The sequence below is a fragment of the Mirounga leonina genome, unplaced genomic scaffold (genome assembly GCF_011800145.1).
Source record: "Mirounga leonina isolate KUSES-001 unplaced genomic scaffold, KU_Mleo_1.0 Mir_126, whole genome shotgun sequence".
Classification (NCBI taxonomy): domain Eukaryota; kingdom Metazoa; phylum Chordata; class Mammalia; order Carnivora; family Phocidae; genus Mirounga; species Mirounga leonina.
This window is the reverse complement of record NW_023270314.1, coordinates 24,497,201-24,520,279: the sequence shown is the minus strand read 5'-3', so window position 1 is coordinate 24,520,279 and position 23,079 is coordinate 24,497,201. Positions and strand designations below refer to the sequence as shown.

Here is a 23,079-nt window from a genome sequence, read left to right as displayed (position 1 = left end):
GCATGTCATTAGTTCATTCTTTTTTAATGCCATGTGGTATTCCATTTTATTTCATTTATTTATTTTTAGAGAGAGGGGGGTGGGGGAAGCAAAGGGCAAAGGGAGATGGAGAGAGAGAATCTTAAGCAGGCTCAATGACCAGCATGAAGCCCGACATGGGGCTTGAACTCATGACCCTGAGATCATGACGAGCCGAAACCAAGAGTCAGGTGCTTAACTGAGCCACCCAGGTACCCTTACTATTCCATTTTAGAAATATACCACAATTTATTTATTTATTCATTCTCTTATTGATGGACATTTGGACTACTTCAGTTCTTTGACCATTATGAATACAACTGTTATGAGCATTCTTATATACTTTTATATAGTCGACATATACACTAATTTCACTTCCATATAGACTCAGAAGTGGAACTGCTGGGTCAGAGAATAGGTGTAATTTATACAAATCTTCTAAACAATGAACATTATTTAAGTATAATCAATCCTGTATCACACATTATTTATACAACTAATGAATCAAAACTTAATCTACCTACCAACTAACATTTGGGATAATTTTTTATTTTTAAGATTTTATTTATTTTATTTTATTATTATTATTTTTTAAAGATTTTATTTATTTATTTGAGAGAGAGAGAATGAGAGACAGAAAGCAGGAGAGGAAGGAGGGTCAGAGGGAGAAGCAGACTCCCTGCTGAGCAGAGAGCCTGATGTGGGACTCGATCCCGGGACTCCAGGATCATGACCTGAGCCGAAGGCAGTCGCTTAACCGACTGAGCCACCCAGGCACCCCAAGATTTTATTTATTTTAGAGAGAGAGAGAGAGAGCGTGCACTCAAGTGGGCAGGGGGAGGAACAGAGGGGGAAGGAGAGAGAATCTGAAGCAGACTCTCCACTGAGTGCAGAGCTGGACACAGGAGTTGATCCCACACCCTGAGATCATGACCTAAGCCGAAACCAAGAGTTGGGACGCTCAACCAACTGAGCCACCCAGGCACCCCTGGGATAATTCTTGGTAGAGAATTTACCTTTTCCTTGAGTGGCGGGGAGCAGGGACTAGAAGCAGGGCTATCAGGTGGGGATGAGTCTACCTCCACTGGCTCTTCTTCTTTGATTTTGATGTCTGGTGTGGAAGGCAAAGACATGTCAAGGGGCCCTGCAGCAGCCTGTTGAAAGAGAGAATAAGCAAAGTTCAACCCCATGATTCCCTACAGGCTGAATCAAAATCTTTCCAGGTTCTTTTCTTTTTTTTTTTTTAAGTAGGCCTCACACCTAATGTAGGGCTTGAACTCACAACCCTGAGATCAAGAGTCGCATGTTCTACTGACTGAGCCAGCCAAGAGCCCCAAGAAAATATACTTCTAAGTTCAGCCCTTGGTCAAAGAACTGAACTGTAAGTCAAAGAAATATGAAACCTAGGTTTTATGTACAACTCTGGCCAGATCATTTTAATTTCTCAGAACTTCTGTTTTTCTAACTGTAAAATAGAAATAATTCCTGCTTCACCATGGGTGAACACTTATAAAGACCCTGAAAGGAAAAAAAAAAGATGTCATTTAAATCCATGCAAATATCATAATTATATAACTTTTCATGAAAGTAAAATGATTCCTGAATCCAGTGCTTGCCTATTTCCAACCAGCTCTGCTGGCCACTGGAGAACTGTGAGCACTTTTTCTGCCAACCAGAAGGACTAGATTACCCAAGTATCAAAAGCAAACAAAGGCAAATTAGCTATTGAAGTACTACAAACAAGATAGGAAAGATCTTTTCCAGGGAACTTCCCATGCTCGATGGTGATTTCATCCCAACATCTGATGTTAGAGGCCAGAAGTCAGGAAGCTAGGGTTTGGGGGTAATAAGGAAAGGAAAGGCTGGCTATTTGATCAGTTAAAGAAATTAGAACTTGATCCTAGAAGTAGGACTGGAGAAAACCAGAAAGGAAAGAGAGTACTTTTCTGGCAGTGGTGAATCACTTCACAGAACCATGGAGCTGTAAATGGCTTTGCAGGGATCCATAAACCATCTGAGAGGGCGGCCCAGACACTGCACCACGCCAGGAGGGCTGCCACTGCAGTCCGGTTTCATGACAAAATAGATCCTTTGTTCTATTCTTCCCATATCTTAAGCTTCTTGGTCAAAGAGGAGCTTGTTTCTAACTCTTCCCTTGCTACCTTAATCCTAGAAATCTTGGTAGTTGAGCACACTGAAGATAATCTGGCGTCTACCACATTAGAGAAAGTGGTAATGGTTCTTTCTCTCCAATCTGATGGGGGTGAGCAATAGCAAAGATGCTTTCATTTCTGCCCTCATTTTTTTCTACATTGTGAAGATGTTGGGCCCAATTCAGCTAATTCTGGGATCCCTGAAGTCAGAGGGTGGTGGGAAGGAGAGGCCTCTAAGTAAATAGAACCAAGGGTTTAAAATCCCTTTGAGGCATCTCCTAGAAAAGCTGTGGTTCAGTGAAATTTTAGACTCAGTCAACATTCCTGGATACAATCTTCTACTGAGTCTGTTCTTCTCATCAAGGGGAGGTAAAGACCACCCCTGTATAGACAGGAAGAAATACTGAGATGCCCAACGGATAAAAGCCTGACCAACTATGAATGGCCTCCCAGAAGTGTCAACTGAGTTAAAATGGCAGTACAAAAGACTTCACACTTTTAAAGGGAGGTTAATTTTCTTGAATTTGCCTATAATGAGTTTGATTTTAAATCGCTCACATCCTGGTGGAAACAATTTGACTGATTTGTCTTGGGAGAAGGAGAAATGATGGTGGTGGGGGGGATGAGGTAGGGAAGCTGTAAAATAAAAGTATACCACATAGGCTGAAGCCACAGAGAGATGAGAGACTGGAGTCTCTAAAGAAAAACAACGAGAAGACTGTGGCTAGTCCAGCCATTTGAAAGTAGAACTACAAATATATGCCATTGGATTTCCCTGCTTTCTTTCGATTTGAGGGAGACAGCAGGAAAAGAAGCTCAGAGGAAGCTACGGAAGTTGGAAAAAACTCCAGTGATAAGGACACCTTATCTTGCATTCTTACAATTACATTTTAAGCTGGATGAAAAAAAATCATGCACAACTCTCTTGATTTACCTGCTCTCTTCTTCTTAGAGGGAAAGAACTCAGAATAAGGGATTCCAACATTCTAATCCTCTCTACAGTATCCACACTAAGTGGCCTACATCTAATTGCACACACTTTGCGATAGCGTCCACCTGCTGGTCCTATTTCTACCTCTAGGCCACACAGAGTAAGTTTAACCACTCTTTTACCTGAAAGCTCTTCACATATTTGAAGACTACAATTTTTTTCACCTTAAAACTTCTCTTTTCCAAGCAAAACTTCCTCAGTTTCTTTTTATGTTCCCAAAGTGACATAATTTTTAGTTCTTTCACCATCCTGGTTGATCTCCTTTGGAAGGCATTAAAAACACCCTTCTTGAAGTTTAATGTCTTGAATATTACGAGAAAGCTACCTGAAGGTAAGAGGTGCATATGTTGAAACAAAGAAGTGTCAAGATTCAATAAATGTTTGTTGATTGGCTGACTGAATGATAACAGTCCAGGTGAGAAGTCTGATTAGCTCAGAAAAGAGTGAGAGATCTAACCCCCAAAAATGTTATCTCACAGAATCTGAGTAATTTATCATCTTTTAACATCCTTAACATATTCAGAAGAGAAATAATTAAAAAAAAAAAAAGGATTACTGAACTAATGCTCCACTGAAAGGGCAAGGAGCCTAATTTTTGGTAAAGACAGACTTGTGCTGATCCATCACATCTGGAACCCCTGAAGACGTGGAAGGCTGACTTGGATTAGTGGGTATTATCTGGTTCTAAAGAACGAAGCCCATAATTTTGTGCTTTAACCGACTAAGCAAATTATCCCAGGGCACATTGAAAATAGCCTCCATCTGAACACTGCCAGTTTGTCAGCAAAAGTCCCGCCTCTTGCCTTTTTTTCCTCCTCATCTGCAGCTTTCTTGAATTCATGTTCAAAGGAGCTAGCTAATTCATTGAAGAGCCCCACCTCCTCACAATTCTTCAGGAATCTAGTCGGAGTAGGAGTCTGATCTGCAGACATGGGAAAAAAAAAAAAGGAAACTTTATTTTAGTTTTGACCTGAAATTGAAACTTGACAGTATACAGAGAACACATTTTTATTCTTCTGTTTGGAAAGAGTCTCTGTGTTAGGGCAAGTTTGCTTTTACCGAGCGAGAGCAGGTGAAGGCCAGTACTAGGCCACCAGAGGGTGTCTGTGTTGTGCGGCCTCGAGGCCGGCAGGCGGAAGACAGGATGATGTTTTGTTGTGTGACTATCCCTGTAACCCCCTTTCTCCCAGAGGCTGGTTTCACCTCCCTCACCCCCAAACGAAACAAAACCACCCACCCAGGTGGAGTCTGTGAAACCTCCAGATCTGAAAATCAAGAACAGTTAAACGACATTTTCTCTTTAAACTTACTCCCTGCTAGGTCTGAAGTGAGCAGGTATAAGCAGATGGACGTTAAAATCTGATGAGGAGAAGAAACTGAGGATCAGATGGTTGACTTTGCTTGCTAAAGCTACCAAATAAGAAATGGTGCCTTGTCTTTCAGTGGTCACTGAGGTAAGGGTCTGTTACCTTCTGAAGGCATTCCAGGCAAATCTAGGGGCTGGGGAACAAGACAGCAAGATCATGAGCTAGAAAAGGAAACTGCAAACAATAGAGCTCATTTTACAGAGACCTGGGCCCAGAGCAAATTCCGGAAACCAGGATATTTGGATTTAGATTTGCCAGCCAAAATATCCTCTCAGGGGCTGCACAAATCTTTCCTCAACAGTGCCTCTGCCCTTGGGAAGAGGAAGGCAATCAGTAACCCATGGGAACTTTCTAAGCAACTTGAATTTTAGATTTGAGCTCCTCTCTCCCCATTCTGGTTTTCTAGTTTTTCTCTCTTAGGTCAGTTGAATTCTGTTCCTGGATCTAAACTTCTATTATGATGGTTTTCTTTGACATGCTAGTCACCTCAGGGACTCATTCATACCCCAAACCACTAAATTGAATGACAGAAATAGAACAATGTTTAAATGACGTTTTAAGGAGTGAGACCTGGGATTAAAATCGTTCCCTTTAGCATGATCGATTGGAAATAGTCCACTGGGATTTTCCAAGGAACAGCATAATTTTTTTTTTTTTTTTAAATTTAAACAAAACCTCTTCTGAATCAGAGTGTTTGGAAAAGTTACCACTACCTCCCAAAATAGTTTTAAAAGGTCCTCTGGAAGCTTTGGTTGGCCAATGATGAAGCCACTTTTCCTCCATCCCCGGGTGAGTGGAGGTAATATCATCCTTTATGCTCAAGAGTTCTTTAGTAAGGGCACACACAGATCACAACTCAAGTGAAACAGGACGGGGCAGCTAAGGGCATGGTGATGGCAGAAGAGGGCCTTTGGCCTCTCTGACCTGAGACCCATACAAACTGCTCCCAAACAACCAGCCAGAAAATACATAGGAAAACCTTTAGTGTGCTCTGATGATTCTAAAGAAATCAACAAGTGTTCACTGAATACTTTCTACATGTTTTGATGCTATATGCATATATACTTGTGGGTAAATTTGGGGGAGGACAGGGATAGGAGTATAGGAGTTTTGCCCAAATATATAAGACATGGCTCTTGCCCTATGGAACAATGAAAATGTTTTCTAGTTGAGGAAATAAACCAGTATACATAGACAGCATCATAGTATACAAAAAAATAGGTGCCATGTGTAGTAGAGAATAAATTTGTTAGAGTAATTAAATAAAGACAAATTAATGACAGAAGAGTTAGGAAGTTTCAAGAAGTGGGACTTGAGCTGGGCCTTCAAGAATAGTTTTCACCAGGAGAAAGATGAAAGATTTGGAGGGTAAGAGGAGTAAGGCAGGTAAAGGCATAGAGAGAGGCAGGGTATGGGGACCACATATAGGTGAGGAGGAAAAGGTATGCCTAGCGTAAAGATAATCAAGTCAGGGGGAGCCTGGCTGGCTCAGTTGGTAAAGCCTGTGACTCTTGATCTTAAGGTCATGAATCCAAGCCCCACGCTGGGTGTGGAGCCTACTTAAAAAAAAAAAAAAAAAAAAAAGATAATCAAGTCAGGTATATAAGTTGTATACAAAGTTGGGTAGGTAGATTATAGAATTATAGATTATAGAAAGCCTGAGAGTCCGAGTATAAATAGCCTTGAAAGTAAAAGAAAATAGGAAGATTAGGACAGATTTTTAAAATTTAAATTCAATTAATTAACATATATCATTAATTTCAGAGCTAGAATTCAGTGATTCATCAGTTGCATATAACACCCAAAGCTCATTACATCACATGCCCTCCTTAATGCCCATCACCCACCCCCCTTCCCTCCAGCAACCCTCAGTTTGTTTCCTGTGATTAAGAAGGGTCTCTTACGGTTTGAGCTTTTTTTTTTTTTTTAAATCTAAGAGCATTTTATTTAGAGGGAGATGGTTTTTAGTTGTTTTTTTTTTTTAAGTAAACTTTATCCCCAAGGTGGGGTCTGAACTCATGGCCCTGAGATCAAGAGTCTCATGGTCTATCAACTGAGCCAGAAAGCCAGGTACCCCAGATTAGGACAGATTTTGAGCAAAGCAGAAGAGTTTAGGGAAGACTGCCTTTCCTTTCTTTTTTTAAAAGATTTTATTTATTTGAGTGAGAGAGAGAGAGAGTGAGAGAGAGCACAATGGGGGGGGGGGGGGGAGAGGGAGAAGCGGGCTCAGGGAGCCCAATGCAGGCCTCAATCCCAGGACCCTGGGATCAGGACCTGAGCCAAAGGCAGACACTTAACCGACTGAGCCACCCAGGCGCCCCAAGACTGGCTTTTCAAGAGAATGCAAGATTAGAATAACAAACCAGTCAAGGAGGCCAGCTAGGAGACTTTGGAGAAACCCAAGAGTAATGAAGGTGGTGGAAGGAACAGAACAGAGAGAATGTGAAGAAAGAATAAAATAACTCAAGATTTTTTTTTTTAGGGGCGCCTGGATGGCTCAGTTGGTTAAGCGTCTGTCTTCGGCTCAGGTCATGATCTCAGGGTCCTGGGATCGAGCCACGCATCGGGCTCCCTGCTCAGTGGGGAGCCTGCTTCTCCCTCTCCCACTCCCCCTGCTGTGTTCCCTCTCTCACTGTGGCTCTCTCTGTCAAATAAATAAATAAAATCTTTAAAAAGAAAAAAAAGATTTTTTTTTTTAAACAACTCAAGATTTTGAGAATACTGATACCACTGAATAACAAGGAGAAGGAGAAGGTTTCGGGGACAAGGAGAGAAGTTCAGAAATGGGGCATGGGGGGCAGGAAGATCTGAATGACAGAAAGACAGCCAAGTAAGTGTTCAATAAGGGATTGGAATACATGTCGGACACAAAGTCTCAATTTAGAGAAATGAGAATTATCAGCCTCGACAGGATAACTGGAGTCATGAGCAATGGGATGAGCACTCCAGAACGGAATGCAAAGAATAACAGGAAAATACTTTCTCTCCTTGGGACTATCCTGTATTGATTTCTCTCATCACTCATGGAGACTTGGCATAGACCTTTCCACCTTGGAAATAACCTTTCCAACTTGATAACCTTGCCTCAAATGTATCTCTTTCATAAACTCTGATTAATTCAACTTAATATTCATTCTCTTAGTATTTATATTGTTTGAATTATTCACTTGTACTAAAAATTTTTTCACGTATATATGCCTTGACTTAATAAATTTAAGTATGTACTACCAGCATATATTTTTATACCATATCCATTCTTCCCTAAGGATTTCCTACAGGTTTTCTTAAGGATCATCAATGACAATGTCCCCACTCATGTCCTTTTCCAGGAATTATAATCTACAAGCTCCCAGCAAAGTGGCTGGTGCACACAGTAGCTGTTCAATAAATATTTGCTGAATTAATAAGGATTAGGAGATCTGTAAAGGCAAGTTCCTTTCTTCACACAGAAAAGTATGGAGAAGGAGGTTCTCTCTTTCCTTCACTGTATCTTGGGTTGCATTTTGGCTAGTAATACTTAGAAAAATTGTGTCTTATCTGAGTTATTAACTGGTGTAATAACTATCAACTAAATCCCCTATTGGCTAAATACTGCAGTAAGCCTGCTTAACTCAGGCTAAATCAGAACCCCTCATAGTATCAAAAGAAAAGACCCACTTTGTTTTGTATGTCTGTCTAGTTAAAAATGGCACGACAGAAGTGCTGCATGATTTGAGAGCAGTTTCTGAGAATGCTCTCTCGAGAATGGCATATGTAAGCACGACAGTATCTAAACAACCAGCAAGAGGTTCCAGGTCACCCAAATTGGCTTAGAAAGTCCCATTGACTAAATGTCTTGTTTGAGCTTTGGAAATGTGCCCTCAATGCTGTCTGGGTTCACAAGGCAAGACGAATTTACAAACTGACAATCTGCTTGGGGGAAACTGACACCCAGTGGAAGAGAAGCAGCCAGGCTAGGTCGGCTTTCTTGCTTTCTTTTGTTCACCCCTTTACTGTGGGTAGAGAGAAATGTCAAAGGCGTCTTTTGTCTGTAAATCTTCCAAAGTCTTAATAAAAAGAAGGCCAGGAGGGAATAGACTGAAAAAGCCAAGACAAAACCTCAACACACCCACCTCAAAACTGCAGAACACAATCTTGTATTAAAACAGAATGGAGGGCACAACTGAAACTTGGGGGCTTGTAGTGTTCCTTTTTCTTGATTAAATGCAGATCACATAAGGGCTCTTAATGGGAAAAGGGGAGTAGAGCTCCCAGTACATCTGGTCCCTGGTATTAATCTTAACTGTCTGGTGATATCAAGGCATGTGGCTTTTGGGGCAGCAAATACCTGCAATGATGACTGAGTCAGTTCGGGCTGGGCCAAATTTCAATGTCATCTCATGCTTGTGTTTATGAACTGCCAGGTGGTCCTCGTTTGTAAATCTCTGAAACGAAACAGAAACAGAGATGTGAAAAAAAAAAAAATAAGCGATTCAGTGCCCTTTTATAATGTCCTACCAAACACCCTGCAATAAGGATGGTCCCTGGACAGAGGGGCTGGAGAGGGAATGGAAAGGAGAAAAAACTGAAAGTGATGGAAAAGGAGAGGAGATGGATTAAAGGAGAAAACGGGGAAGGGGAAAAAGAGGCACTAGAAAGCTGTGAGGAGAGGAAACGAGGAGGGCCGCGGCACCAACTGCTCTATGATATCAGGTCCAAACGAGAGAAGCGGACAGATTGCTGGCGAAGCGGGGTCCAGGCAGGAGGCTCCAGATGAAAGAAATGTTCAGGCGAGGCTCGTAGCGAACAAGGGGAAAATAATTTTTAATAACAATAATAAAGAGAGAAGAAGGGAAAGGCTGGACACTCGGTCATCACAAAAGTAGGAAATTCAGAATGAAGCTCTCCATGGTAGGGCTGAACTGGACTATTTATGAGGGGGCTAACAGGGAGATAAATTATGCAGGATGAGGAGAGCCATTTAACTTCCTGGCCCCCACAGTGCTGCGGCAGGAGCCTGCCCAGCTATTTGGCTCAGGGTTTTAATGAGCCAGGATGGAGCTGGAGAGGACAGAGGCCCAATGGCCAGCAGTAATGGCACACACCAGCCCCATCGGCCAAATGCTGTCTTCCCTCATCGGGCAGCCCGCCTGGGCTCCGTCAGCCATAAAGGGGCCAGTGAAATGCTGCTGGCTATATAATGACAGAATAAAAATGCAAGCAAATTTTTTTTTGTTCGGGTAGGGAGAAGCCTGTAGGCAGGATGAGGGAAGGGAAAAGGAGATGGTATAGAGGTTTTATTTGTTAGGGGTTTGGGTGAAAGGCCAATGAAAAGGTGAGGCTAGGTCGGCCTCAGTTTATGACATCTAAGACAGGGATACTGGACAGTAGTTTATGCTCCCACCCCTTCTTTAGGGTGGGGGAGGCGAAGAGAACAGATGAACAGCAGTAATTCAAAAGAATGATACCCTCAAAATTCCCTTTGAGGCTGGCTGGCCTGGTTCCTTCATTAAAACATGCCTGCAACACAGGAACAGCTTGGATGCCGCAGCTTCCCACAGCTCCCTCACCAGCCAGCCTCTGAAACATGCTTCTGTTTGTCTTTTTGTTTCTAAAAATAATGACTGGTTAGTCCCCTCTTTTTACTTTCCTCATTAGATACACACACTAAATACCTTTAGCTCTTTTTTCCACAGTGCTTCCTGACTGCAAACCAAATAGACAGGAGCTAGCCCCACCCATCCCAGCTCCTATCCATTCAAGAAAGTGACACTGAACTTCAGTTTAAGTTCCTTTATTTTACCTGGAAGTAGATACTTTCCCCAAATTTGCTGTGAGCCCTATCACCACTAAAGCTAGCTTAAGGTGTAAAATCCTTCCAGGCTAGGTCTACAGGCCTGAGGGGAAAACTGAATTTTCAATTAAAAGTATGAAGAATCAAAAAGTAAAACTGTCAAAAGACTGCATGAGTGGTTTCTGATGGATCCAGGATAAAACTGATAAAGTATGGGGGAATTTAGCCAAAAACTTTAGTTTTCTCTATTGCTGGTTAACCCTAGGCATCAATTGTTTCCTTCACAGATTTCTCCCTCAGGAAAAAAGGGTGGGGCTGGGGGGTGAAGAAAGGAAGAGAATAGTCTGTTAACCAGGGGTATGATATCTGTAGGTTAAATAAGTCACTCTTGAGGTTCTGGGATTGCCAGGTATTTGGTAAAAGGAAGTGAGCAGAATCTGGTCTACAACAAAGAAAAACCATCATTTTAGGGGAAGAGGAAGAGTAGTGGATTAGACAGAGGTATAAAATTTCAAAACGTATTGGTAATGTTCTAACAATCTTTTTCAAAAAGATGCTTGTAAGTATATTTCAGGGAAATTTCATATAGGTAGCTTGAAAAATTTTGCACAATGTTCTAGAATCTAGAAGAATGACTTTCAAGCAAAAGTCCTTTTCTAATATCAAAAATCAAGTCTGCTCAAAACTGAGCTGAGAGAAAGACTTGAAACCTCCATCAGGTTTTACTCTAGTTAGGAGCACTTAATATTTTACTTCACATAGGGGCGCCTGGGTGGCACAGTCGGTTAAGTGGCGGACTCTTGGTTTCGGCTCAGGTCGTGCGCTCTCTGGGTCATGAGATTGAGCCTCATGCAGGGCTCCATGCTCATCATGGAGTCTGCTTGAGTTTCTCTCTCCCTCTCCTACTTGTGCTCTCTCTCAAATAAATAAACCTGGGGCGCCTGTGTGGCTCAGTTGGTTAAGTGACTGCCTTCGGCTCAGGTCATGGTCCTGGAGTCCCAGGATAGAGTCCCACATTGGGCTCCCTGCTCAGTGGGGAGTCTGCTTCTCCCTCTGACCCTACCCCCTCTCGTGCACTCTGTCTGTCTCTCTCAAATAAATACAATCTAAAAATAAATAAATAAACCTTAAAAAAAATTTTTTTAAAAGGCAACTCCCCTTCTGTTATAATTTTGCTACATAGTCCCGACTTGTTTTATCTGTCCTCTAGTTCTGGTTCCTCTCTGCCACACACCCCAGCCTGCACTCCCTTCCCTGCTGCCCTATTCTCCCCCTTGAGCTATTCATTTTTTCCCAATCAAAAGCTGGGCTATGAAAAGAATTGAAGGTGGCCAAAGGGATTTCCCACCCATCAGCATCTGAGGGCCTGATAGCCATGAACATGGAAAAGGAAAAAAATTACATCTTTATTCTTACTAAATTCTGAAGTTTAACATTCCTAACTCGTAATAGAAATCACACATATCTTCTTATCACATATATCAAAATATCCTTTATACTCATCACTACTTTGAAACTATGGGAATCACAAGACCTACCACTAGAACTTGTTATCTAATGCATTAATTAAAAAGCACACATATGACATTATCAAATTTTTAAAAAAGATTTTATTTATTTATTTATTTATTTATTTGATAGAGAGAGACACAGCGAGAGAAGGAACACAAGCGGGGGAGTGGGAGAGGGAGAAGCAGGCTTCCCGCTGAGCAGGGAGCTTGATGTAGGGCTCGATCCCAGCACCCTGGGATCATGACCTGAGCCAAAGGCAGACACTTAACGACTGAGCCACCCAGGCGCCCCTGACGTTCTCAAATTTTTAAAAAAGATTTTATTTATTTATTAGAGAGCGTGCATGCGAGCACATGCACACATGAGCGAGGGGAGGGGCAGGGGAGGAGGGACAAGGAGACTCCCCACTGAGTGGGAAGCCAATGTGGGGCTTGATCCCAGGATCCTGAGCTCATGACCTGAGCTGAAGTCAGGAGCCTCCCAGGCACCGCTACATTATCAAATATTTTAAAAACATTTTTGGTAACTGTATTTCAAAATAATTGGTTTCCTTTATAATCAATCCTATGTATTTTACTTTATTAATTTAAAAACAATATTCTGAAAAAAAAAATAAAAATAAAAACAATATCCTGAAGGGGGTTCACAGGCTTCATCAAACTACCAGTGGGGGTCATGACATCACAAAAGTTAAGAATCCCTGACTAAACTAGGTAGTGAGCTTCTGAGGAGACAAATGGGCAGAATTTTAAGAAGCAGAGCACTGGCCTGGTCTTGGCTCCAGTCATCTCTAATAATTTCTTTTTTTTTTTTTAAAGAGTTTATTTATTTATTTTGAGAGAAAGAGAGAGAGAGAGCGTGAGCAAGCAGGGGTAGGGGCAGAGGGAGAGAGAATCTCAAGCAGACTCCACACTGAGCGTAGAGCTCGACTTGGGGCTCGATCCCATGACTGTGAGATCATGACCTGAGTCAAAATCAAAAGTCAGAAGCTCAACCCACTGAGCCACCCATGTGCCCCTCTCCTTATAATTTCTAATACAATTTTTATATGGCTAGAGTAGGAAGGGGGAGAATAAAAGTATACTAAAGTTTTTATCAAACTGAATGTTGATCTGGCTATTATTTTCATTGTTCCTTATAGTCTTTCTCATTTATTAAAAGTTAACGCTCAAGGACGCCTGGGTGGCTCAGTCGGTTAAGCATCTGCCTTTGGCTCAGGTCATGATTCCAGGGTCCTGGGATCGAGTCCCACGTCAGGCTCCCTGCTCAGCGGGGAGTCTGCTTCTCCCTCTGCCTGCCATTCCCCTTGCTTGTGCGCTCTGACACATAAACAAAATCTTAAAAAAAAAAAAAAAAAGTTAACTGATAAGAGGGAGCCTGACTGGCTCAGTTGGTGGAGAGTGCAACTGTTGATCTCTGGGTTATAGGTTCGAGCTCCATGATGGGTGTAGAGATTACATTAAGGAAAAAAAATTAATAAAACCCTTAAAATTGCTTTAAAAATTAAAAAAAAGTTAACCCTTAAGAATTCTCTAGATCAGTCTTGAAATGTGTGCCCAGTAAACCATCCCTCTAAAAGCAATTTCTCAGTTAAAATATCTAACATCATTAAGTGATAAAAATTTTTACCTTATTAGATAGATTATTCTATAGAATTAAAATGGGTGGAGAGGCTCCCAAAAGGATTTCCTCTTTGAATTATTGCCCATTTAAAAATCTAACTCTCCTGGGGCGCCTGGGTGGCTCAGTCATTAAGCGTCTGCCTTGGGCTCAGGTCATGATCCCAGGGTCCTGGGATCGCGCCCCGCATTGGGCTCCCTGCTCAGCAGGAAGCCTGCTTCTCCCTCTCCCTCTCCCTCTCCCCCTGCTTGTGTTCCCTCTCTTGCTGTGTCTCTCTCTGTCAAATAAATAAATAAAATCTTTTAAAAAAACAAAAAATAAAAATCTAACTCTCCCATTTGTTAATACCCTTAAAGGGTCTTCCTTTGTCCTTTGGTCTTACCTATGACTAAGGTTTTGGCAAAGAGCCACTCAGGAACACTAACTCTGGTTGTAGGGTAAATAATGATAATTTTCAAGGAATATGTAGATATTAGCCATCTCCAAGATAACAGAGGGCTGATTATCATTCAAAATGGAGACTAAAGAATATAAGTCATACTGAATCAAGAAGACAATTTCTATGCCTTGGGAGAAGATCTGTATAGTGACTATGGTTTAGCATCTAATTTGCTCAAGTAAATGAATCAGGGCAGTTTCTTGGCATAAATGGGTGAGGTGAAGTATTATGTGGTAATGAGCACCCTATAGACCAAGATGATTCAGATGTGCCCTATCCAATATGGGAGCCACTAGCCACACATGGCTACTGAGCACTTTAAATGTGGCTAGTCTGAATTGAGATGTACTATAAGTCAAAACACACACTGGATTTCAAAGATGTAGTACAAAAAAAGAAAAAAAAAAGAATGTAAAATATCTAATTAATTTCATGTTGATATAATATTTTAGATATATTGGGTTAAATAAACTATTATTAAAATTAATTTTACTTGTTTACTTTTACTTTTTAATGTGGCTACTAGAAAATTTTAAATTACATATGTGGTTTGCGTTACATTTCTTTTGGACAGCTCTGGTCTGGATAATATTCTCAAAGATCTGATGGGAATTTTAATCATGTGCCAATCTTGAATCTTGCTCCCCAAACCCATTTTCTCTAAGTACAGTTTATACTATATGGCAGTGGTTCTCAACCAGGGACAACTCTGACCTCCAGGGGACATTTTAGCAATGTCTGGAGACATTATTGCTTATCACAACCGGGGGATGCTACTAGCCTCTACAGGATAGATGCATGGGATGCTGATAAATATGCCGAAATGCACAGGACAGTGCCCTAAAACAAAGCATTATCTGACTCAAAATGTGAACTGTATCTTTGTTGAGAAATTCTGTTACACGGTAACAGGGAAAGAGAAAAAGAAACAAGGGGGGAAAAAAAGGCTGTTTTTTAGTTTCCCTTGCCAAACTGCCAACACATGTTTTTGGATCTAAAACTTGGAAGGAAAAAAACACAGGCAGAAAACTCCCAACCTCATTTTATAAAATGGCTGATGTACTACAGATCTGCAAATACTTAAGATAGAGAAATTAGGAAGACAGAGACAGAAAGCACTATAATTGGGAGAAGAACAAATTAAGTGGAATTCTCACACATTGCCCTGTTACAAAGAGATAATACAGAAGAAGCAAATCAAAACAATTTGGCTACTTTTGATTTTTACTCCCCAATGGAGATTTTCTTGGTTTAAGAAATGTTAAGAAACCTAAAATGGAATGTCAGGGGCATGAGGATCAATCTGAAAATTGGCATCAGTTGCAGAATGGGCAGGGAAAGTATTGTTTTTCATTAACAATTTTCCATAGGAGATCTTTGGTAAAAATCCTTTCTGTTTCTAGGCAGTTTCATTCTCACCTATCCTTCTGTGATAGAAGCCAGAATCCTATCTATTAGCAAACTGACTAAATGAACAGAGCTAAATCAAGAGTTAGGAATGGCCAGAAGAATAAAGATGGTGGGAACTGTAAATCAGGAATACATCTCAGTGAATGAAGTCTTAAGATTTTAAATTTTTTTTAAATTGATATATAACATGCATCAAAAAAACATATTAAGTATACAGCTCAATAAATTTTTTTTTAAGGTTTTATTTATTTGACAGAGACAGCACAAGCAGAGGGAGAGAGAGGGAGAGGCAGGCTCCCTGCTGAGCAAGGAGCCCGATGTGGGACTTGATACCAGGGCCCCGAGATCATGACCTGAGCTGAAACCAAGAGCCAGCTGCTCAACTGACTGAGCCACCCACGTGTCCCATCAATGAATTTTTATATAAGTAAATGCTGATGTAATGACAACCTAGATCAAGACATGACATATTTCAGGTACCCCAAAATACCCCTCTTCTCTTAAGCTTTTAAATGAAATAATTACATAAAACAGTATAGTACCTGGCATACAGCATGTATGGCTAGTTCTCTACATTTTTTTTTTTTTTAAGATTTTATTTATTTTGACAGAGAGAGGGAACACAAGCAGGGGGAGTGGGAGAGGGACAGCAGGCTTCCCGTTGAGCAGGGAGCCCGATGCGGGGCTCGATCCCAGGACCCTGGGATCATGACCTGAGCCGAAGGCAGACGCCCAATGACTGAGCCACCCAGGGACCCCTAGTTCTCTACATTTTTAATCTCAAGGTAAACAAGACAGGTATTGTAGTAAAACTTAGTTTTTCTTTGCAGAATAACTCCAAATAAGTCAACATTTAGAGAGTTCTTTTCTTAATCCCATTAAACTAGTCTACTAGAAACTTTTTGAAATAACAGCACTAAAGAGAACTGAAGAGAAGGCTCAGGGCAAAGGAGAGCTCAAGCCAAACTAGAGCTAAATTTCTGCCTGTTGACTCTGAGCCAGGCACAAACATATGGGCATTAGAAATGTAATAATTTCAAGCTAAATCCTTGGTAAAGCATTGTGACCAATGAAATTTCTGTGCAATATGCACTCAAACCCTAGCCAAATTCATTCCTGAAATGTTGTTTTTGGCCACCATAGCTCCAGTTTCCATGTGGATTTGCCTCATATTTAAAAATGCTCTAATGCCTTGACCTATGATTAATACATGTCCCTTTCCTTGTTTTAGAAGAGCAGACTGGGGGAAGGAGACAACTTAGAACTCTTTGGTTATTAGGAAATGAGCCCTGAATGCCTAAACTATTAGGGAACAATACAAGGAACTGAGTTCATATTTGTGATACTCTGAAAGTTCACTTATGCTGAAACCTAACTATCCCCTTCTCCAAAGTCTCTGGGTCTGAGAGCACTTCATGAACAGAATAGCTTTCTTTTATTAAAGTATCTACACATGGACATATTTGATGAAAAGAAAATTGCATGAAAAAGCCATAGCAAGCCTGAACACTATGGGGAACAAGCTCTAAAATACAGTGATGTCAATGCTAAACAGGGTGGAAAAGAATATCCCACCTTTTTATGAACATTATTTAATCTCTTCAGTTGATCACATATTCTGAAAGGAGAAGCTAGGAGATCTGCAACAGTCCTAATAATGCTTCCCACCCTCATTGCAGTGCTTCTATTCCCAATGCAAGAGACTGTTTGGGAAAGTAGGGAATGGGAGAAGAAGGCAAAGGACTAAATAAACATACCTCAAAGCCAACATAACTTTCATTTGTACCTTAGTCAATCCTAGGTTCCTGTTCTCTACTTCAAGATGCTGCTATTTACTAAATGAGTCACACATCCTGCTTTGAATGCTTCATGGCTCTTGAATGAATCATTTCAAAGTACAGAATTGTTCAACAAATAAATACAACCACAGCAGTGGCAGTTCATAGGCTGTATGTGTGAGCAAGGTAATTTATAGAGGAAAATTAAGAACAGGAAACTTCTTCCCAAAATACTCCAAGAGAAAATGTTGTCAGGGCAGTGAAGGAGAAGGACAAATTAAAGACGGGAAGAGAAAAACCCATCAAATTATACCTAGGGTAAATTCCTCTGCCTATGGAGTAAGGGATTTTCTGTTTGAAGAAGGCTGTTTGAGAGTCTTAAAGATTCTGTCAGCTAAATTAGTCCACTGTAAAAAGAAGTAATTTTAAGAGCAAAGACATTATTTGATAGCTGGGTTAGCAATGAAGCCATCTAGTAGAATATAAGTTCTTCAAGAGCAAGGATCCTCTTCATTTATTTGTTCGTGGAAGCATCCCAAGCACCTAGAACAGGACCTGCACACAGTAGGTACTTAACATTTGCTAAATAAATGCCAGTTAGCATATATCACTAAAGTGCTACAAAGCATCCCCAACTTATAAAACTCTAGTCCATGTGTATAATGGTGGCAGAATTTTCATTATATCCAAAAGAAGAGTGGGTATTTTTTTTTTTAAGATTTTATTTATTTATTCGACAGAGAGAGACATAGCGAGAGAGGAAACACAAGCAGGGGGAGTGGGAGAGGGAGAAGCAGATTTCCCGCTGAGCAGGGAGCCCGATGCGGGGCTCGATCCCAGGACCCTGGGATCATGACCTGAGCCGAAGGCAGACACTTAATGACTGAGCCACCCAGGCGCCCTTGAAGAGTGGGTATTTTAAATACCCCATCTTTCCAATGGAACTAGAGGCTGGGTCCATACAGGACTGCGAATGTTCTAATGTGAGGTGCTTAGAATAAGACACAAATACAATTTCAAAAATTAAGACAACAAAAAAAAGTCAAAATGGCAACAAAGGGGATTTATATCACTGAAAATCTTGATTCTGATGAGAAGGGTGCTGAAAGGAGATTTTATTTATTTTTTTTAAGGTTTTATTTTATTTTATTTTAAAGATTTTATTTATTTATTTGACAGAGAGAGGCACAGCGAAAGAGGGAACACAAGCAGGGGGAGTGGGAGAGGGAGAAGCAGGCTTCCCACCGAGCAGGGAGCCCGATGCGGGGGCTCGATCCCAGGACCCTGGGATCATGACCTGAGCCGAAGGCAGACGCTTAACGCTGAGCCACCCAGGCGCCCCCTAAGGTTTTATTTTTATTTATTTGACAGAGAGATAGCGAGAGAGGAAACACAAGTAGGGGGAGTGGGAGAGGGAGAAGCGGGCTTCCTGTTGAGCAGGGAGCCCGATGCGGGGCTCGATCCCAGGACCCTGGGATCATGACCCAAGCTGAAGGCAGACGTTTAACGACTGAGCCACCCAGGTGCCCCTGAAAGGAGATTTTAAAGGAATATAAAATGCATTAGTTTTCTGGTCCTCTTGTATTTTTAGGGCTTAGTTTTTCCTATTCTTTCACTGGTGCTTTCTATCTAGGTCACTCTCTCTACTGATCTGCAAAGTCTACTTGTTCTCAGTTTGGTGCCCCCACACAATTTGCCTATTCTCAGCCATGTCTTCCTCTCTCCCCTCTGTTCATTCAAATCCTACCATTTTTCCAAGGCCCAGCTGAAATTCAATTGGTTTTTGAGAACTTCTTTCATGCCTCTTTAGTAATCTCTCTCTCCTAAACTTGTATGGTACTTCAATGGTTCGTACCACATAATTCAGAATTTTGGTCTATGTAGTCTCATATTTTTATCCTTTAAAGTACACTGTAAACCTGTAGAGGGTTAAAAATGTATCCTACACTTATTCTCTACCCTCCCACTTGCCCCATCTTGGGGCTTGGCCTAGTGGTGAGCACACAGTAGGTCCTCAGTAAATTCCTGTTGGAGTGGTTGGGTCAAGTTTTATATAGTGGTATGAAAATAACTGTTCAAAAACTGTATCACCTTTGGGTCTTCAGACTTTCTGAATGATCTGATGCCTTTCCATCTCCATTTCCAAAGTATACTTTATTACTCGAGTAAATGAGAATTTGTGTATCCTCTCCACTATTTTGTTAGACACCAGATCCCCTTTATTACAGAAAGGCATCTACGGCAATTTCAGCATGCTGGAGTTATACTGCTGCAGTATCAAAGGATATTGATACCATGTCTTCTGGGTCAATTCACTTTTTTTTTTTTTTAAAGATTTTATTTATTTATTTGACAGACAGAGACACAGCAAGAGAGGGAACATAAGCAGGGGGAGTGGGAGAGAGAGAAGCAGGCTTCCCGCCGAGCAGGGAGCCCGATGCGGGGCTCGATCCCAGGACCCTGGGATCATGACCTGAGCCGAAGGCAGACGCTTAACGACTGAGCCACCCAGGCGCCCCTGGTCAATTCACTTTCTTCAGGTAACTGAGTCCATTGCTGAACTTTATTTTACTACCAACTAAAATGCTCTGTGCAAAAGATGTCAATTCAGAAACAGTAACCTTTTCTTTCTTCACTCCCCAAATCATTAGTGGTAATTTTAACCACATCCTTTTAAGCACTGTCTTTTAGGATCCCAATTACTTGAATTTTATAGGGCACAATATCAGCATCCCACAGGAGTTAAAGCAGTGTGAAGAACTGGATTCTTCCTTTTATAAAGTGTACCTTGGAGTATCTGACAAGAGGAAAAGGTATATTACAATCTAGTCAACAAATCAGTTGGTGGAAGGAAGAATATTAAAACCATAATTGACATTGAATTGCTAGATCTCCATTGTTAAGATCTGAGATTAATATCAATGCTTATTCTACATAATTAAGACTAATGACACAACTATTCCTTTAAGTAGCAGAAGTTTTAAACACTGCGCCATACCTGATCATTCACTTTAATTTTGGTTCCTTGTTCCTTCCTTTTGTTTATGACAATGTCAAAACTCATGACCCCACAGGTGGCGTCTTGTGCCAAGTAAGTTGCTGGTACCCAATAGATCACAGCAAAATGGAAACTGAGTTCCAAAGGTCATATAGGCCCACTCCAACAGGGATTGAGCAGTATAGGAAAGAGAGTGGCAAATATAATTTCTTATTGGTTTAAGTTGGGAAAGGTTGGGCATTTTGTTTTTAAATTCTGCTTGTTGGGGCGCCTGGGTGGCTCAGTCGTTAGGGGTCTGCCTTCTGCTCAGGTCATGATTCCAGGGTCCTGGGACTGAGTCCCGCATCGTGCTCTCTGCTCTGTGGGAAGCCTGCTTCTCCCTCTCCCACTCCACCTGCTTGTCTTCCCTCTCTCTCTCTGTCAAATAAATAAATAAAATCTTAAAAAAAAAAAAAAGTCTATTCAAGTCCTTTACCCATTTTTCAATCAAGTTGTTTTGCTGTTTAGTTTTAGAGTTCTCTATATATTCTGGGTATTCATCCCAGATACATGATTTATAAATATTTTCTCCAATTGTGTGGGTTGTTTTTTATACTGTGGATGGTGTCTTTTTTTTTTTAAGATATATCATTTTATTTATTTTTTATTTGTATGTAATTTACGCATTTTATTTTATTTATTTATTTTTAAAGATTTTATTTATTTTTTAGAGAGCGAGTGAGCGAGAAACAGCATGAGAGGAGAGAGGGTCAGAGGGAGAAGCAGGCTCCCCGCTGAGCCGGGAGCCCGATGTGGGACTCGATCCCAGGACCCTGGGATCATGACCTGAGCCAAAGGCAGATGCTTAACCATCTGAGCCACCCAGGCGCCCCGCATTTTATTTTTTTAAGTTTTTATTCAAATTCCAGTTGGGTAACATAGAGCGTAATATTAGTTTCACGTGTAGTGTTTCAATACTTCACTAAAACAACCAGTGCTCACCACAAGGGCCCTTCTTAATCCCCATCAACTATTTAACCCATCTACCCACCCACCTCTGACAGTGTCTTTTTAAAAAAATTTTGGGGCGCCTGGGTGGCTCAGATGGTTAAGCGTCTGCCTTCGGCTCAAGGTCATGATCCCAGGGTCCTGGGATCAAGCCCCACATCGGGTTCCTGGCTCAGCGAGGGGCCTGCTTCTCCCTCTCCCTCTGCCTCTCTCCCTGCTTGTGCTTTCTCTCTCTCTCTCTCTGTATTTCTGTGTCTCAAATGAATAAATAAAATATTAAAAAAAAAATTTTATTAGTATTGTCTTATTATTTTTTAAGTAGGCTCCATGCCCAACATGTGGCTCAAATTCATGACCCCAAGATCAAGAGTCGCATGCTCTATCAGCTGAGCCAGCCAGACGCCCCTGACAGTGTCTTTTAATGCACAAAATTTTTAAATTTTAATGAAGTTCAATGTGTCTTTTTCTTTTCCAAGAAATCATTGCCAAATCCAATGTCATGAAGCTTTTGTCCTATGTTTTATTCTAAGAGTTTATTGTTTTAGGTCTTACATTTAAGTACCTGATCCATTTTGAGTTAATTTTTATATATGGTGTTAGGGAGGGATCCAACTTTCTTCCCCCCCCCCCTTTTTTTTTTTTAAGATTTTATTTATTTGACAGAATGAGAGAGCAGGAGAGCACAAGCAGTGGGAGCGGCAGAGGGAGAGGTTAGAAGCAGACTTCCTACTGAGCAGGGAGCCTGACGTGGGACTCAACCCCAGGACCCTGGGATCACGACCTGAGCCAAAGTTATTCGCTCAACCAACTGAGCCAACCAGGCACCCCTCCAACTTTATTCTTTTGCATGTGGAGATCCATGTTTCCCAGCACCATTTATTGAAAAGACTGTTCTTTCCCCACTGAATGGTCCTGACACCCTCGTCAAAAATCATCTGACCGTATATGTGAGAAATTATTTTTGGCATCTCTATTCTATTACCATTGGCCTATATGTCTGTTTTTATGCCAATACCACAATGTTTGATTACTGTAGCTTTGTAGTAAGTTTTGAAATCAGGAAGTGTGAATCCTCCGATTTTGTTCTTTTTCAAGATTGCTTTGGTTATTCAGGGTCCCTTGAGATTATATACGAATTTTAGGATAGGTTTTCTATTAATAAAAAGTGTTATTGGGGTTTTGATAGATATTGCATTGAACCTTATTGTTCTGGGTAGTATTGATATTTTAACAATATTAAGTCTCCCAATCCATGAACATGGGATGTGTTTCTTTTTTTTTTTTTTTTAAGATTTTATTTATTTGAGAGAGAGAGAGAACAAGCAGGGGGAGCAGCAGACAGAGGAGGGGGAGCAGCAGACAGAGGGAGAGGGAGAAGCAGGCTCCCCACCAAGCAGAGAGCCCGACATGGGGCTGGATCCTAGGACCCTGGGATCATAATCTGAGCCAAAGGCAGACACTTAACCGACTGAGTCACCCAGGTGCCCTGGGATGTGTTTCCATTTATTTACATCTTCTTTAAATTCTTTCAGCACTCTTGCAGTTTTCATTGTCCAAGTCTTTTACCTCCTTAAATTAATTCCTAAGTATTTTATTCTTTTTCATGCAATTGTAAATGGAATTTTTTCTAATTTGGGTTAGTGACTAGAATCCTTTCACCTTTCAGGACTCCCTCAAGCATTTCTTTTGGGGCAGGTCTAGTGGTCATGACTTCCCTCAGTCTCTGTTTATCTGAGAATATTGTAATTTTTCCCTCATTTTTGTTTTTTGTTTTTAAAGATTTTATTTTTAAGTAATCTCTACACCCAACATGGGGTTGGAGCTCACATCCACAAGATCAAGAGTCCTGCACTCCACTGACTGAACCAGCCAGGCACCCCTCCCTCACTTTTAAAGGGCAGTTTTGCTGGATATAGGATTTTTGATTGGCAGTTGTTTTCTTTTAGCACTTTGCATATATCAGTCCAGTGTCTTCTGGCTTCCAAAGTTTCTGATCATAAATCTAATAACAGGGGCACCTGGGTGGCTCAGTC

General features: G+C 41.1%; 1 protein-coding gene across 5 annotated transcripts in view; it reads right to left on the bottom strand.

The window, feature by feature from the left end:
• The window catches only part of LOC118008782 (cyclic AMP-dependent transcription factor ATF-7), a 105,399-nt gene that overhangs the window by 19,236 nt on the left and 63,084 nt on the right, over positions 1-23,079 (bottom strand). For 4 of the 5 annotated variants that reach the window (XM_035002516.1, XM_035002512.1, XM_035002513.1 and 1 more), the window contains exons 3-5: positions 8,857-8,953; positions 3,966-4,084; positions 1,035-1,172 (exon numbers count right to left, since the gene is read on the bottom strand). In XM_035002516.1, the coding sequence (XP_034858407.1) occupies positions 1,035-1,172; positions 3,966-4,084; positions 8,857-8,953 (354 nt within the window). The remainder of the gene's footprint in view (positions 1-1,034; positions 1,173-3,965; positions 4,085-8,856; positions 8,954-23,079) is intronic. The other variant, XM_035002517.1, reaches the window with a different exon arrangement.